This window comes from Vigna umbellata, chromosome 1 (assembly GCF_029865625.1).
Source record: "Vigna umbellata cultivar VRB3 chromosome 1, Vumbellata_1.0, whole genome shotgun sequence".
Classification (NCBI taxonomy): domain Eukaryota; kingdom Viridiplantae; phylum Streptophyta; class Magnoliopsida; order Fabales; family Fabaceae; genus Vigna; species Vigna umbellata.
In genome coordinates this window covers 62,483,547-62,499,908 of record NC_142165.1, presented here as the reverse complement: position 1 = coordinate 62,499,908, position 16,362 = coordinate 62,483,547, and the positions used below count along the sequence as shown (strand labels likewise).

Sequence of the window (16,362 nt, the reverse complement as noted above, 5' to 3'; positions counted from 1 at the left end):
AGGCAGCGCCATTTATTTTGCCGTTACTCTTAAACCCTCTTCCTCTGATAACAAAACCCTCAGTTCACTCATAACCATCTATGAAATGAACACAACACTACAATGATTCAACTTCACAGAACCTTCTTCTCCACCTCAACCTCAGTTCCTTCCTCTCACACTCTCTCCCTTCGTCACTTCATGGTCACTCCCTCTCTTCTTCCCGTAATTTTCTATTTTTTTTTTCAATTTATCTTGTTATCGTGGCAATAACGTGATTGTGTTTTGGTTGGGCGTCGCATTGCAGTTGCAGTTCAGGGCGCTACAGCCTCCCATAAACGCGCTCTCACCACACGCCTCATCGGTCATCACCGGCACCACCTTCCAATGTCGTCGAACGTGTCTACTGTTCCCTCGCAGCGTGACCGCGAAGAGGATCCCCGCTCGTTCTTTCGCAGTGAAGTCCACGACGTTGTTTGGTGACTATTTTGGTTTTCCGTTCGCCGCGAACTGCACGACGCCGTTTGACCACGGGCTCTTCTCGAAGGGGTTCTCCACGCGCGTGGGGGATAGTGGGAAGCAGGGGAAACGAGTGAAGGCTGTCGTCGTTCGTGGAAAGGAGAAGGACGGCGGGGTAGTAAGCGACGCTGCGAGTGGAAAAGAAGAGGTTGCGAAAACTGCAAAGAAGAAAAGCGTGAAGAAGAAGAAGCCTTCGCCGAAAAAGAAGGTGTCTGCTGCCAGCAATTCGGAGCATGAGGAGTGTGTTGCAGAAGTTTCTGGAAAATCTACCAAATTGAAGAGGAAGAAGGTTTCCAAGGTTAGCAATCGAACCTTTTCAATTAAGGAAATAACGATATCTGCTACTGAAGCGCTACTGAAGTAATGTCAGTATTGACACCGACAGAAGTGTACTTACATAAGAAGAAAATCAAAAGAAAAACTAAATTAAATATAAGCTGTAATTAACTTATGCAGTTGAATAAAAAGATAAAATGAATGAAGTTTTATTTTTGTAAAGTTAAATTAGTTTATGTATAAATTAAAATAAATGGAGAAGTTACATGCGAGAGCTTTTATTGAAGCTGAAGCGTATTAGTTGGTTTTATATTATATGAGAAATATGAGAAACTTAATTCATTTTATACCTGATATCTTAGGAGAAGGTTTCAAAGGTTCGTAATGGGTAGTTAGCTACTAGTTTTCAAATAAGAAAACAATGATGCACGTTATTGAAGTAATGGCATTGACGTTCGCAGGAGAAGAAAATAGGAAAGCGAAAACGAGATAAGTTTATTGATAAAACCGATTTAACTCGTGCATAAGTTTATTTTAATTTATGGCACGAACTTGCTTTATTTATTTTTCTTCTTTGTAAGTGCTTATAAAAAATTTTATCCAATTGAACCTTGATCTTATACCACTTTTAATTTATTGTGTTGTGGCTTATGCTTACGTTAAAATTAGTAGCTTTTGAGAACTTAAATCAGAAAGCTCTTGTAAAAGTTAAAATTATAAGTTAATTTTAGTCCTTTGAAGAAACTTAATACATTTTAGTTGTTTATTTTCTTATGTTCATTGTCTTAGGAATTTACTGCATGGTCACTTTGAATACTTTTAGTTGTATTGTTATATATAGATTGTTTACAATTTTGTTTTGTACCAATACAAATCAAAACACTATAATAATTTCGATAGCTTTTAGTATTTATTATGTCTGTGACCAGTGCTTACTTTTGAAACATTATTTCTCGTGATTTATGTTTTTTTGTTAGTTTTAGATGATTTTGTATATCATGTTTTTGTCCTGTGTTTGTACTTCCAAGAATGACACTGATACTGTGGTTATCAGAAAAGTTCAGCTGACAGCGCAATTGAAGAAATAGTGGATAATTCTGCCTCTGTGAAGGATGAGTTGAAGAAGCAAAATGGGAATTCTAGTCTGATTGAAGAGGCGAAACCACTGTGGAATTTTACACACAAGCCATTGTATCCTCCCTCTGGAAAGTCTGTGGTGGTTGTGGAGTCTGTCACAAAAGCAAAGGTTATTAAGGGATACCTTGGTGATATGTATGAAGTCTTGCCAAGCTATGGTCATGTGAGAGACTTGGCAGCTAGGTCTGGGTCGGTTCGACCTGATGAAGATTTTAGCATGGTGTGGGAGGTTCCGGCACCTGCCTGGACTCATCTGAAGAGCATCAAGGTTGCTTTGAGCGGGTACATTTCCCATCCCTCATCCCACTTGCTTTTGCTTTTGGCAGCAGTGGATATACTAGTATAATGGATATTTTGTTGGGGTGTGTTTTGCTGTTACAGTTGTAAAATCTTTCTGGAGCTAATCTTGGTGTCTTTTCAATATAATGTTACTAGAGTAATGCATATTTGTCATTATTACTTGTGGTTTTGTTTCCTTTCCATCTTTTAATGCATATGTTGACTGTGCTGGATGGGAGTGGGTGTGGGTATGTGTATTGGGTACAATTAATATATAAATAGGACAGTTTTTCTTTTTAAATAAAGATACGGGCACAACACATCTTGAGTAAAATATAATCATTGTTAAACATTGCCTAGATTTTATTAGTTTGATTTTCTTTATTTAATATTGCTGATTTATATTGGTTTACTATCATCATTGTGTTTTTACCTCTTGAAAACTTTGTTAGAAAGGCATAATCATTGTGAAAAATAAGAAAATTATTTTCTAAATTGAGTTCTGTTGTTATGTCACCTGGCATTAGCAATATTTCAATTTATAGGCAGGAGGATTGCAAGATAATAATGACAAATACAATTCAAAAGTCAGTAAAAAGTTGAAATTACAGTATTGTCTATGGCACATATTTCCTATGATACATTGGACTGATTATGATTGTCTACTGATATGATTTAAGCTTCTTCGCATTATTATTTCAATTTTCTATTCTCTCCCCTTCAAGCTGGTCAGTGGGCATTCTTCATTTCCAGCTTGGATACTATTATTTCAAAAATGGGGCTGTTATGCTTTGTCTTTGTTATATCCTGAAGTTGTTCTTGGGAGAATATACAAAATGCAAATCAATCCCCAATTGAGTTTTTCTTTGATAAAATGTCTGTCCACCTGAATATGTTTAGTTTGATCATATTAAGAAAGATTATGAGTTATGATTTCTGATTAATTGCATAAACCTTCGCTAGTCCATTCCATATAATATTCAAATCTTTTAACATAATCTTGAGCCAATATTATTCACAAATGCCTTGAGCCATAGTCTGAATCTCAGCTTCAGCACAGAATTGGTCACTACAACATGCTTTTTATCGTCATAGTTACTAGATTTTCTTTGGTGAAATTACAGTGCCTTGTAAAGCTTCAGTTAAATAATGGACATTGCATAATTGGCATCATATAAGTTCAATTCCCATTCCTTCTATATAAAATTCTTTTTCTAGCAGAACTTGACACCTAGTTACGTTTTCAGAGCCTCTAGCACTCTCAAATTGCCCAGGCAGGGTTTTTACAAAAAGTTGTTTTTGGAAGTAGTGTTCTCTTAAATTGGGAGCTTTGATACCATTTGAGAATAAGAAATGAACAAAATATTATTGAATTTGTAACTATTTATAGGCTGGAGGATTAAAAGATAATAAATGTAAATATAATTCACAACTTGCAATACACCTTTTAAAATAACTATTTCCTACAATACATTGATTGACTATTAATATGATTTAACTATTAACAACATACTTCCATTTCCAACAAGTATAATCAAAATAAAAATATTCTATTCAACTTATGATAATTATCATTTTACTATCTAAATAAAATAATTTATATCAAAAGATTTTGAAGATAACACAACCAAGGCTGCCAATTTTGGGTATCCAGTATGGTAAAATGCATATATGATGCCAATTTTGAAGTATGTTTGCATTATAGGTAGTTGATAATATGTATCTTGCTTAATTCATTTTATGTTGTTTGGCAGAGCAGAAAACCTTATTCTTGCATCAGATCCTGATCGAGAGGGGGAGGCTATTGCTTGGCACATTATTGAGATGTTACAACAACAGGGTGCTCTACATGATAACATATCCTTAGCACGAGTAGTGTTTCAAGAAATAACTGAAAAATCTGTAAAAGGTGCCCTACAAACACCACGACAGATTGACATAAATTTAGTTCAAGCTTACCTTGCTCGGCGGGCTCTTGATTACTTGATTGGGTTTAATATTTCTCCTCTATTATGGAGGAAGTTACCTGGTTGTCAGTCAGCTGGAAGAGTTCAATCTGCTGCACTTGCTCTTATATGTGATAGGGAAATGGAAATTGATGAATTTAAATCGAAGGAATATTGGACTGTGGAGGTTCAATTGAAAAAGGAGGATTTGGGATCAAACACGAACTTTATTTTTCCTGCTCGCTTGACCCATTTTGATTCAAAAAAGTTGAATCAGTTTTCAATTACATCTGATGCTGAGGCAAGACATATTCAAAGCAATATAGACTCAGCCAATTTTCATGTTGTTTGCTTGAAGAAAAGCAAAACTCGAAGAAATCCTCCAACACCTTACATAACATCAACACTTCAGCAAGATGCTGCAAACAAGTTACATTTCACGGCAAGTCACACAATGAAGGTACTAGAATTTTTCTTCATGCCTAATCTATTTCCATATTTATTCATGTATGTTGAATTAATATTTAATCATGTTTAAATTTCAAAGCCTTCTAGACTTATTTTTTATCATTAATATCAATTGCCTTTCAAGTGCAGCTTGCACAGAAGCTCTACGAGGGAGTTGAACTCTCTGATGGTGTAGCAGTGGGTCTGATAACATACATAAGAACTGATGGATTCCATGTAGGTATCTCTTTGGTTGCATAAATATGATTAATTTGTCCACAAAAGCTGATTGTGCCATCTCCAAATATTCTTGTATGTTGTATCCCCTTCCCTCCCACCCACATTTCTCTTTTGTAACAATCATGTCATGAGTCTTGCCTGTTTAAAAGTGATCACCAATTACCCATGATTTTCATATAACAGTTTTTATTTTTTACTGTTTGCCTGTGTGGATGACATGTTTAGAGTTTCTTGTGAGCCCAGTAATCTTGTTTAGAGTTTCTTTCTGTTAACAACTTGCCTTAAATTTACTTAGATTTCTGACGAAGCTGTTGCTAATATACGCTCGTTGATCATTGAAAGGTGATGTTCATTTCTCCAAACTACCTTTATTCATATATTTGCTCTCAGAATTTCATTATTACTACTGAGTTTGTATTATATATGTATCTATGCGACCTGAGTGACCCCATTACTAGCTATTTAACTGAACACAAATATAAAATTGGATTTAAACCTTACAGATACAATGATGCTAGTGTATACTATACCATTATATAGTTTTCAAAAAAATTTAATAAGTGAGTTTTACTTTGAAAGGAAGGAGATTATGTGGGAATATAATATGGACCCTTCTGGATAAACTTTTCTATAAGCACTTCTAGGAGAAGAAAATTAGAGGCAAAAAGTGAAATATACTTCTCCATGAGCACTTTTGTAGAAATTACCTCATATTAGCTTTTCCAAAATCTGATTTTTTTTCCAATTACTTTTTCCCCAATGAATGCTTATGGGAACCCTCATCCAAACAGACCTTTGGTATGCTCTTTAAAACAATAGAAGTAAAACCAAGCCATAGAAAATATTTTTATTGTTTTTCATGTGCATGAATAAGAGTTTTCTGTATCAGGTATGGACAAGATTTTGCGGCACAAAGTGCTCCAAAATATTTTAAAAAGGTGAAAAATGCACAAGAGGCCCATGAAGCTATTAGACCAACCGACATACGCAAGTTGCCATGTATTACAACACATGCTTCTTTTGTGAATATTTTACTTGAATGGTGTACAGAGGTGACTGCTGGTAATATTAATTGTTGATGTTTTTTCAGCAATGCTTGCTGGGATACTTGATGAAGAATCTTTGAAGCTGTACACACTTATTTGGTCACGAACAGTTTCATGTCAAATGGAACCTGCTGTCATTGAGCAGGTTAGTCTACATACATTGTGTTGTTAATTGGATATTGAATGCAGTAGTGAAAGTTGTTGGGAGCATATTGAATTGGTAGAAGTTGTACGAAAATTGTAGAGATCTCTTGTAATTTTTACTTTAGAGTTTGAGTTCTCTATATATAGAAGTGGATGTACGGTTTTGAATGAATTAAATAAAATTCTTCTTTCTTTTATATTAAATCTTTCTAGTTGGTATCAGAACTCCCGATCTTGGGAGCCTCTCTTCTGCATTTGTTCTTTATCGTCTTAGTTACGATTCCTTTTAGGGTTGCCTGAAGTGCACCCATTTCCTTTAAATATTGGGATTGCCTGAAGTGCACCCAACTTGTGGTTCTTTCTGTTCTCGCATCCTGTTTGCTGTCCACCGAAGCTGCTGTCAGACCTTCACCTTCGCTAGAGTCGTCGCCCTTTGCTGGAGTCTCGCTGGACTTTCGGTGGAGTCTCGTCGAACCTTTGTCAAAACCATTGTCGGAGTTGTCCTCTGACCCTCGCTAGAGTTGTTGGAGTTGTCGTTAAGTTTTTTGTTGGAGCTTTTTCCGTCATTTGCCGCCACATCTAGAGCATGGCAGCTCCTTTAAGCAATGTTGAGCTTCTAACTTGAGAGATACATGCATTGCATGCTGAAATTGAATGTTTGAATCTCGGATGGAGTCTACCAATAAGTCACTTTCTGGTACTGCTCTGTAGCTATGATTGGTAAGATCTTCAATTCATCTTTATGTAAGGACTCTTGGGTTCTTGACTCTGGTGCCTCAAGAATTATGACCCCTCATTCATCTCTTTCAACATCATATGTTTCTTTTTTCGGTAATCACATTAATGTTGCCAATAGGACTCATATCCCAATAATTGGATGTGGTAATGTTTCCCTTTTGCCATTCCTCAACCTTAAAGATGTTCTTTATGTTCCAAACCTTTCTAATAATCTTATTTCCATTAAAAAACTTACCCATGACCTGAAGTATTCTGTAACCTTCTTTCCTACTCTTTGTATTTTCTAGGATCTTTCCACGTGGAGGATGACGGAAACTGTTAAGGAACAAGGAGGTTTGTATTGTTTTAACAACTTAGGATCTAAAGATAGTATTAGTACACAAATAGGTACCTCTTGTCTCCAATCTTGCACTACGAGTCCTCTTAAATTTGGCTTCTTTATTGTCGTCTAGGACATCTCTCCTTTCTAAAGTTCATTTAAATGTGATGCTTGTCAACTTGCAAAACACCATTGTGCCACATCCTCCTAGTAATACAAAGGGTGTCCATCCTTTTGATTTAATTCATTCCGACCTTTGGGGGCCAAACTGTAGTATTTTTGGTGCTAAATGGTGTGTCACATTTACTGATGATTGTACCCATGTTACATGGATTTTCCTCATGAAAGAAAATCTGAAGTTTTTACTTTATTTGTCAAATTCTTCCATATGATAAAAAGATAATCTGGGAAGTCAATTATACGTTTACTTTTTGCTAATGGGAGAAAATATGTGAATCATGACATGTCTAATTTTCTTTCTGAAAATGGTGTTATTCATGAAGTTACTTGTGTGCATACACCCCAACAAAATGGCATTGTTGAAAGAAAAAATAGGCATCTTCTTGAGATGACACAGACACATCTTTTTCAAATAAAAGTCCCTGAATCTTATTGGGGAGAGGTTCTCCTCACTACAACCTATCTTATTAACCGATTACCCTCTCGAGTCTTAGATGGTCTGAGTTCTATTGAGTTCATATCTTCCTTCTGTCCATTTGTTCCTTTTCTCTGTAGTCTTCATAGTCGAGTATTTGGATGTGTTGTATTTGTCCATATTCATAGTCAATTCCATGGAAAGTTAGATCCTAGAACTGTTAAATGTATATTCGTTGGCTATGCATCTTATAAAAGGGGATATTGTTGCTATCATCCTTCGAGTCAAAAGTTTTTCAACTCCATGAATGTCACTTTTGATGAAACTAAATCTTTTTACAAACGTCCTTAACTTTAGGGGGAGAGTTATTTTGAAGCCGAGTCTTTTTAAATTTTTGGAGTCATCTTCTATCCCTTTCATGCAAGAAGCATCTTGTACTACCCTTGGTATTCCTGACACATCTCGTATGGATATCTCTAAAGCTGCTTCTGATAAGGGCATCTTTGTTCCCAAGTTAGGGTTAGCTCCAAAAGTTAGCCATATTTCTGAAGTTGCTTCTAACAAGAGCAACTTTGTTCCAGAGAGAGGGTCAACTCTAGAAATTAGTCGTCGAGAGAATTTCTTCCATATAAAATATCAAAGGAGACAAAAGCAACCCAACTTGATCCAATAACAACACCACTCATTTGTCCGAGGGTAAGTGTTCCTTCTTTTGACACCCTTGAACATTTGGAAATTTCCTTGAATATTAATTGTGAACCTGACGTTGATGACTTGTCCATTGCTTTGTGGAAAGGAACTCAATCTTGTATCAAGTATCCTATTTCTCATTTTGTGACACTACTAAAAACCTATCTATGCAGTACTAGAGTTTCCTTTCTGCCATTGATGCAGTTAGGGTCCTTACTTTAGTTCAAGAAGCACTGAATGATGAGAATTGGGCTCAAGCCATGAATGCATAGATGAGTGCCTTAGAAAAGAACCAAACGTGGGAAACTGTTAACAAGCCTCTAGATCAAAAGGTAGTGGGATTGTTAACTGGCCTTTGCATAAAAAGGCAGTAGGATGCAAATGGGTTTATAATGTAAAGTATAAATCTAATGGAACATTCGAACGATACAAAGCAAAGGTTAGTTGCTAAAGGATTTACTCAAACTTATGGTGTTGATTATGAGGAGACATTTGCTCTAGTGGCAAAGATGACTGCAATTAGAACCATTCTCTCATTGGCAACTTATTTTGGTTAGGAATTGCAACAATTTGATATGAAAAATACTTTCTTGCATGGACAATTAGAGGAAGAAGTCTATATGGAAATTCCCCTAGGGTTTAGGCCTATTGAAGAAGGGAATAAAGTCTGTAGGTGGAAGAAAGCCTTGTATTGACTCAAGCAGTCACCCCATGCTTGGTTTGGTTGGCTCACTCATGTTATGATGAACATGAGATACAAGTGACAAGGTGACCATACCTTGTTCATCAAGCGTTCCCCATAAGGTAAACTTGGATTACTCTTAGTCTATGTTGATGATATAATTGTTGCATGAGATGGTGAACATAAGATACAATTCTCGAAAGAAAAACTTGTTCAATTTGAAATGAAGGATCTAGGAAAGTTGAAGTACTTCTGTGGGATAGAAGTAGCTTACTTGAAGAAAGGTATCTTTATCTCCCAAAGAAAGTATGTTATTGATCTTCTCAAAGAAACATGCATGATTGATTGCAAGACCATTGGAGTTCCTATAGACCAAAACCATAAACCATAAAATTGGGAGTGATGAAGAAAGTTCTTATGAGAATAAAGGCCAATATCAAAGACTTGTTGGAAAGCTCATTTACTTAGCTCACACCGGACCATATATAGCCTATGTTGTGAGTGTCGTTAGTCATTTCATGCATGATCCAAAGAAGAGACATTTACATGTTGTAAACAAAATCCTTCAATATTTGAAGACAAGTCCAGGAAGGGGAGTATTGTTAAAGAGAAATGAGAAATTAAAAATGGTAGTGTATATTGATGCTGATTATGTAGGGTCTGTTGCTGATAGTAAAATCCACCTCATGATATTGGATGTTTTTGGGTGGAAATTTGGTGAATTGGAGAAGTAAGAAGCAAAATGTTGTTGCAAAGTCTAGTGCAGAGGATGAATTCTGAGCTATGGCACAAGGGGTGTGTGAATTATTATGGATGATAATTATTCTAAATGATCTTAAGGTGGCATGTGAAGAACTTATGATCCTTTGTTGTGATAATAAGTTAGCTATTAGCATTGCTCACAATCCAGTTCAGCATAATAGGACCAAACACAGAAATAGATAGACACTTTATTTAAGAGAAATTGGATAATGGTCTTATCACTACTTCTTACATCCCATCTGGCCATCTGGACTTCAGTTAACATATTTGTTTACAAAAGGTCTTTCCATTAAACGATTTCATGATCTCACATGCAAGCTGGGATTGATTGATATTAAATTCTTGAGGGAGAGTATTGTTAGTTGGATATTAAATGCAATACTAAAAATTGTTGGTAGGATATTAAATTAATAGAAGTTGTTAGAAGATTCTAGATATCTCGTGTAATTATTACTAGAGTTTGAGTTCTCTCTATATAGAAGTGGATGTATTGTTTTGAATGAATTGAATAAAAATCTTCTTTCTTTTATATAAATTTTTCTAGTTATTGCATATTTACACGGACCTTAAACTGTATAATAAACTAACCATTATTTTTATAATTTGTTCCTAGAGTATTGGCTGAGATTAATTTAGAATTCAAAATTGTGCTACTTTTTTACTTTTATAAGAAAATACTTTTATAAGAAAAGGACAGAGATACCTGTTATCAAGAAAACAGAACAAAGAGTGAAACTAGAACCTAGGTGATAAAGATCAAACATGCATTGGAAGAAATGTAGTCAAAATCAAGATCTTAAATGAGATTGGAAAGGGTAATGTGGATTGTAAATTAGGAGATCGTAACACAGACAGAAAGATCCTGCAAATTTTATGAAATTCATATATGCATACACAAAATCCTTATATCTCACTCAACTCATAATTGAACGTCAATTCAACTTGACAAAAAAAAAATTATAATAAATGTATAAAACAATAAATCATTAGGTGTAACATAACATCCTGGTTACAGAACAATAAACCAATAGCTACATCCTATTTCCAAAAGTAATTCTATCCTAGTTACAAAATAATATTCTATCTTAAGCAAATAGTCTTGTAAGTTAAAATCATTATCTCCATATCTTCAACTCCATTTCCATCTTCACCATTCAAATCAATAATGTCAAAATCATGTTGATGTAGTGTTTCATCCTCCTCAACTTGGACTGGAACCAAGTTTTCATCCAAAATCCAAGTTGTCTACCTCCAAACCTAATGCTTCATTCTACTCATCTTCCATAATCCACTCATCATTGGATGAACAATCATCAATATTGATTTAAACTGGTTTTCTTATTTTCTGCTTCTTAGCTAATTTTGAATTAGCCATAACAAGAACATCATTCATTGGCTTTGCTTTAGCCTATTTATTATCTGTGTGGACCTAATCAAATGCAAAGACAAATATGATAGGCAAGTAGTAGACCAGTAATTCTATTCTAGAGATATATTTTAGTATTAACTTATCATCTCATACGAACTCCAATTATGTTCACATGTGGAGGAGCTACATGTCTAACTCAATATATGAATGGCAAAGTTTTGGAGTTCTGGACTCTCATCACCATAATACTCTCACCATTTAACAGATAGCCTTATAGGATCTGTTTGCTCTGTTGTATGGCACATTAATTTGTTAGAGTTGTTAGTTATTCATGGTAACTTAATTTATTCCATGTTTACTGATGGTATATTCTTTTTGTGTTACAGAAAGGTCATGAACAATTTCTTTGTTGAAATTACATTTGTGTTCACATATTCATCTGCTTCCATCTGGCATTATGTTTGACCAGACATTTTCATGACTTTCTTTTTATTCCAGATACATCTTGATATTGGAAATGGTGACAAGTCTATTGTATTACGTACTGCGAGTTCAATGGTTGAGTTTCCTGGGTATCAGGCAGTTTATACGGTATGGTTGGTTCCAACAAATAATTGATGTGGGTAGCATACAATATGTAACTATTCATGTAGTGATGTTGACAGTATTGCAAATGTAATAACTTTATTTTTATATTAATGATTATTGTTATTTTCAATCAACTAAATTCTTATTATTTTTACTATTAGTATTGTCTTGAGATTTTGTGCAAGTTACCTGCTACTGTGATAAAATATATTGCAATTTTTACTATTCATGTAGTGATGTTGATAGTATCTCAAATGTAATGACTATTTTTATATTAATGATTATTGTTATTTTCAATCAACTAAATTCTTATTATTTTTACTATTAGTATTGTCTTGAGTTTTGTGCAATTTACTTGCTATTGCGATGAAATATATTACAATTGGATTTACAAAATATTGCTTTCTGGTAAAATTCATTTCTTAAAGTTACAGGATTTGGAATGTGTTTTCTTCTTACTAGTTAATAACACATTTCGATTCTGAACAAGGTCTCATAAAATTGAGCATAAAATGTTTTGGAAAGACTTTTTGTCTTGTTTGCTATAATGCATGCAGAGGTTACTTCAGAGTTTCCTCATCCCAAAAGATGTATAAAATTCAGCGTGAATATCCTTGTGGTTCTAATTTGTATGCTTTACTGGATAAAAGGGACTGAAGGATTTAATGTTGGTCAAATTTGATTCAAATCTATATTATTTTTAGTGGCACTCACTTGACACAGAATTTTTGTTTCATTCTTTTGGTGGGTGTTCCATATATGTTTCTGTGAGATACCTAACCTTTGGGTCAACATGAAAGCTGCCCAAAACTGGTTTTGTTTCTCAACTAATTTCAGCTGTGGTAGAGAATGTCTACATGTGCCTTTATATGACTAGGAAGCTATAACTGATTTGTTTTCCTGACTTATGTGTGGTTTTTCCTTCTAGGATGTTGTTGCTGAAGGTGTTCACGATAAAGACCGTGATGATTCCAGCCCTGATAAAACATTTGGAGTACTAAATTCTCTCAAGGTAAATATTTCTGAAATCTTAAGATATAATTTATACTACAGAAACCATTTGATGCTTTCTTCATATGGCAGTCTGCCATTTCTGTTTATTTAGATAGGTTGCTGTTTTTGGTTTCCTTATGTTTTGCTTGGTCATTTGTTTTCTCAAAGGGGAGGGGGCTTTGATAGACGTACAGATAGACCCACATGTACCCTTATAATAATTATAATAATAATAATATCTTCTATTTTCTTTATTATTGTTTTGTCTTGTTGGATAAAAATATATTCCTAAGAGCTGATGCCTATTGAGAAGAAAAATATCTGAATATTGGGCCAGAGAAGGTACACGTGTATACTATTTATGATAATAAGTTAGAACACAAAGGGAATCAATCATAAATCCAACTGAAATCCCTAATTGCAGCAAATGACTATTTTTAAAGTGTTAACATGTGCCTTTTTTTCTTAATATTGATTTCTTTAGGGACAGATAACATTTACCTTTTTGTAAGTCTGTTTTGTTTTTGTTGATGGGTTTGGTTTAGCCCCCATCATATGTATAATATTTTGTCTTTTAATAATATCCAAGTAAGCTGGAGATGATTGATGTTGTCTGAGGTGCCAACCTAACATAGTGATGCTATTGCATTCTTGCTTTTAAAATAACAAAAAAGTTATAACCATGCATAGAATATTCTATTTTAACTCCCCTCTCAAGCGCATATATGTTATATTTTGCCATGCTTGTTACAAAATATACACACCTGCAAGTTCGTCCGCAATAGTTTTGATGTGAGACAAAAATCTTCCATCATCTTGTCAATGAGAGATACACAATGATTATCAATATAAAGTTGTCAAGCATGTGCTTTCGATAGAATATTAAATTACTCATGAATTGTGTCCTAAACCTGGTAGGAGTTTGTCGAACCAATAATGTGAGAGAATCAACATCATTAATGTTGATTAAAGCCATGTAAGAAGCATTTGATCCTGAATTTCCCAGGATTTATATGCGGGACTTGGCATTATCTTGATCAAAGTGATATCACGGAGGAATTGTAGGAATAGCAATGAATGACTGAAGTTGATGCAATTTAATAACGGATTCAACTTGCTAACATAAGTGAAAATAGTTGGAGTCGTCAAGTTTTTCAGCAAGGGAAGTGGGAATGGAATAAGGTGTGAAAGCGGTGGGATTAGCAAGAGCCATGGATGAAAAGGAATAGCCAAGGTTAAAAAATTAAATGGTGGAAATCTCTAGATACCATCTTATAGAAAATATAAAACCAGATTAAAATGATGTAGTATTCTATTATTTCTGTGATGTGTATAGTAAAATACAGATGGAGAATTATAGAATAGTAGGAATAACACATAAGACATAAGACAATTAGATTACAAATCAAATCCCTAGTTATAGTCATGACTTTATCAACATTTGCCCATTCGTTTGTAGCCATGTATAAGTAAAATATTTTAGATGGTGGCTCAAGAATGTTTCCATGTCTCTAAAACCTTTTATCTTTGTTAATTGCTCTCACTTTTAATCAGGCTTGGTTTTCTATGCATCCGTTTGTTTTTTTTGTTTTTGTTTTTTTTTGTGAATTTCATTTTATTATACTGATAGTCATTATTCCACAGGACATGGACATATGCCTTTAGCAGAATGAGACTTATTGTTGACTTCTTTTTTGTCAATGTCTGGCATAATTACTCACGATTTGTGCCCTTTACAACACAACTCTTCATTAACTTCTATTTTGTAGACAGGGGATCCACTATGCGTGGTTCAAACTGAACCTTGTGAGCACCACACACAGCCGCCACCACGGTACTCTGAAGCATCATTGGTAGGTCATCTTGCTTTTGTCATTATATTAAAGGAGTGGTGGAGTACTATATACTTTATGGGCCACTTTACTTTAGAAAATGCTGGTATTCATTCTTCGCTTTTCACTATAAACATGACACTTTATTTACTTTTTTTTCCAAATATTATTTCTACAGGGAACTATGAACACAATAAAATGTTGTTTTCGTTGTTTCTCATGAGTCTTTAAAAACAGACAAAAGTGACACTTCTTTAATCAAAAGGAAAAATTGGAAATAAAAATAGAAAACATTTTATGCTCCTTTAAGCTGGTACTACTCTTGTTGCATGTAGAAAATGCCTAATATTGGATAATTCTAACAAGACAAGGCTATACACAAGTATTGTGTATAGAATCAATTGTTTATTAGAGAATGTGTTAGGATATAGGGTATTTGGGATATAAGGGTATAATGGGAAATGGGATTAGGATAGAAGGTAGAGGAATATTATAAATAGATTGTTTGGATAGTTAGAAGGCAGTTTGAGTACATTGTTTGTTAACAGGCCATTGACCTGTGAAGAGGGTTATGCCTCTGGATCTTGTATACACACTATTCTTTCTGTTAATAATACACAATTCACCATATATTTTTCTCTGTTTTCTGGGTGTGAGAGACTGTGAGGGAGTTCTTGATTAGGTTCCCTGTTTAGGAACCTATCAATTGGTCCGACACGTCGGATTCGAACCAGCGCCAAAATCGGGTGAGGGTGAAAGAAATTGCGGTTGATAGAATGACGGTTCAGACAGGGGAGCTGCGATCATATTATGCAGCAATATGCCAAGATTATGAGTAATACGCCAAGATTATACTGTAATACGCCAAGATTTGCAAGAAATCATAAGGATGTTGGGTGGTCGAGGCCACACCAGGACGACTAACATTGGGGCCGGCGAAAGGAAGAGGAAGGGGAGAAAGGGGATGAACGCCATGAAGTGCAACCCAGCGGGGAGAGGAGAGTAGATTTACCCGTTTTCGAAGGGTTTGATGCGATGGGGTGAATTGCTAGGGCGGAGACAGTTTTTGAGACCCAGGGGGTGAAGGAGGAAGAAAAGGTGCGTCGGGCAGCCATTAGCATGGAGGGAAGCGCGGGTTACTGGTTCAGAGCCTGGAAGGAGAAAGCCAAGAATCATTCTTGGAATGGTTTGAAGGAAGCCCTGGTGATACGGTGGACGAGTTTGTACAAGACCTCAAGATTGTGGCGGGTCGCGGTTCAGACGAGTCATTTGGGGGACGAATGCGAGGAGCCAACCACAGTTTCATAGGCAAGGTACTAGTAGAGGATTGGGGTTTACCCATGGAGGATACCCAACCGTACCAGGTGAGCTTGGGGGATGAGCAGAGGAAGAAAACCAACACGGACCGAACGGTTGAAGTTAGCGGGAAGGAACCGAACGGTAGATCGAGTGTTGTCGAGCGGTCCGAGGTCGAGCGCAATATCCCAAGTGAGGTTGCCGAGCGGTTCGAGACAGAATTAGACGTAAAGCAGACGGAGTTGTCCACTCTCTCGACTGGAGGCCCTATTCAGCCAAAAGCAATGAAAATGCAATGTTCGATAGGGGACCGAACGGTATTGACCATTAAAGGACGAAACCGAACGATGGTCCACATTATAGGAAGAAACCGAACGGTGTCGACCAATATAGGACGGAACCGAACGATGTTGACCAATATAGGACGGAACCGAACGGTGTTGACCAATATAGGACGGAACCGAACGGTGTTGACCAATATAGGA

General features: G+C 35.5%; 1 protein-coding gene across 1 annotated transcript in view; it reads left to right on the top strand.

Moving 5' to 3' along the window:
* Positions 1 to 16,362, top strand: part of LOC124836339 (DNA topoisomerase, type IA, core) — a 58,798-nt gene continuing 42,436 nt past the window's right edge. The window contains exons 1-11 of the mRNA XM_047311489.2: positions 1 to 183; positions 287 to 796; positions 1,829 to 2,193; positions 3,945 to 4,596; positions 4,734 to 4,820; positions 5,119 to 5,165; positions 5,713 to 5,822; positions 5,914 to 6,014; positions 11,667 to 11,759; positions 12,685 to 12,768; positions 14,519 to 14,602. Of these exons, the coding sequence (XP_047167445.1) occupies positions 103 to 183; positions 287 to 796; positions 1,829 to 2,193; positions 3,945 to 4,596; positions 4,734 to 4,820; positions 5,119 to 5,165; positions 5,713 to 5,822; positions 5,914 to 6,014; positions 11,667 to 11,759; positions 12,685 to 12,768; positions 14,519 to 14,602 (2,214 nt within the window). The 5' untranslated portion in view covers positions 1 to 102. The remainder of the gene's footprint in view (positions 184 to 286; positions 797 to 1,828; positions 2,194 to 3,944; positions 4,597 to 4,733; positions 4,821 to 5,118; positions 5,166 to 5,712; positions 5,823 to 5,913; positions 6,015 to 11,666; positions 11,760 to 12,684; positions 12,769 to 14,518; positions 14,603 to 16,362) is intronic.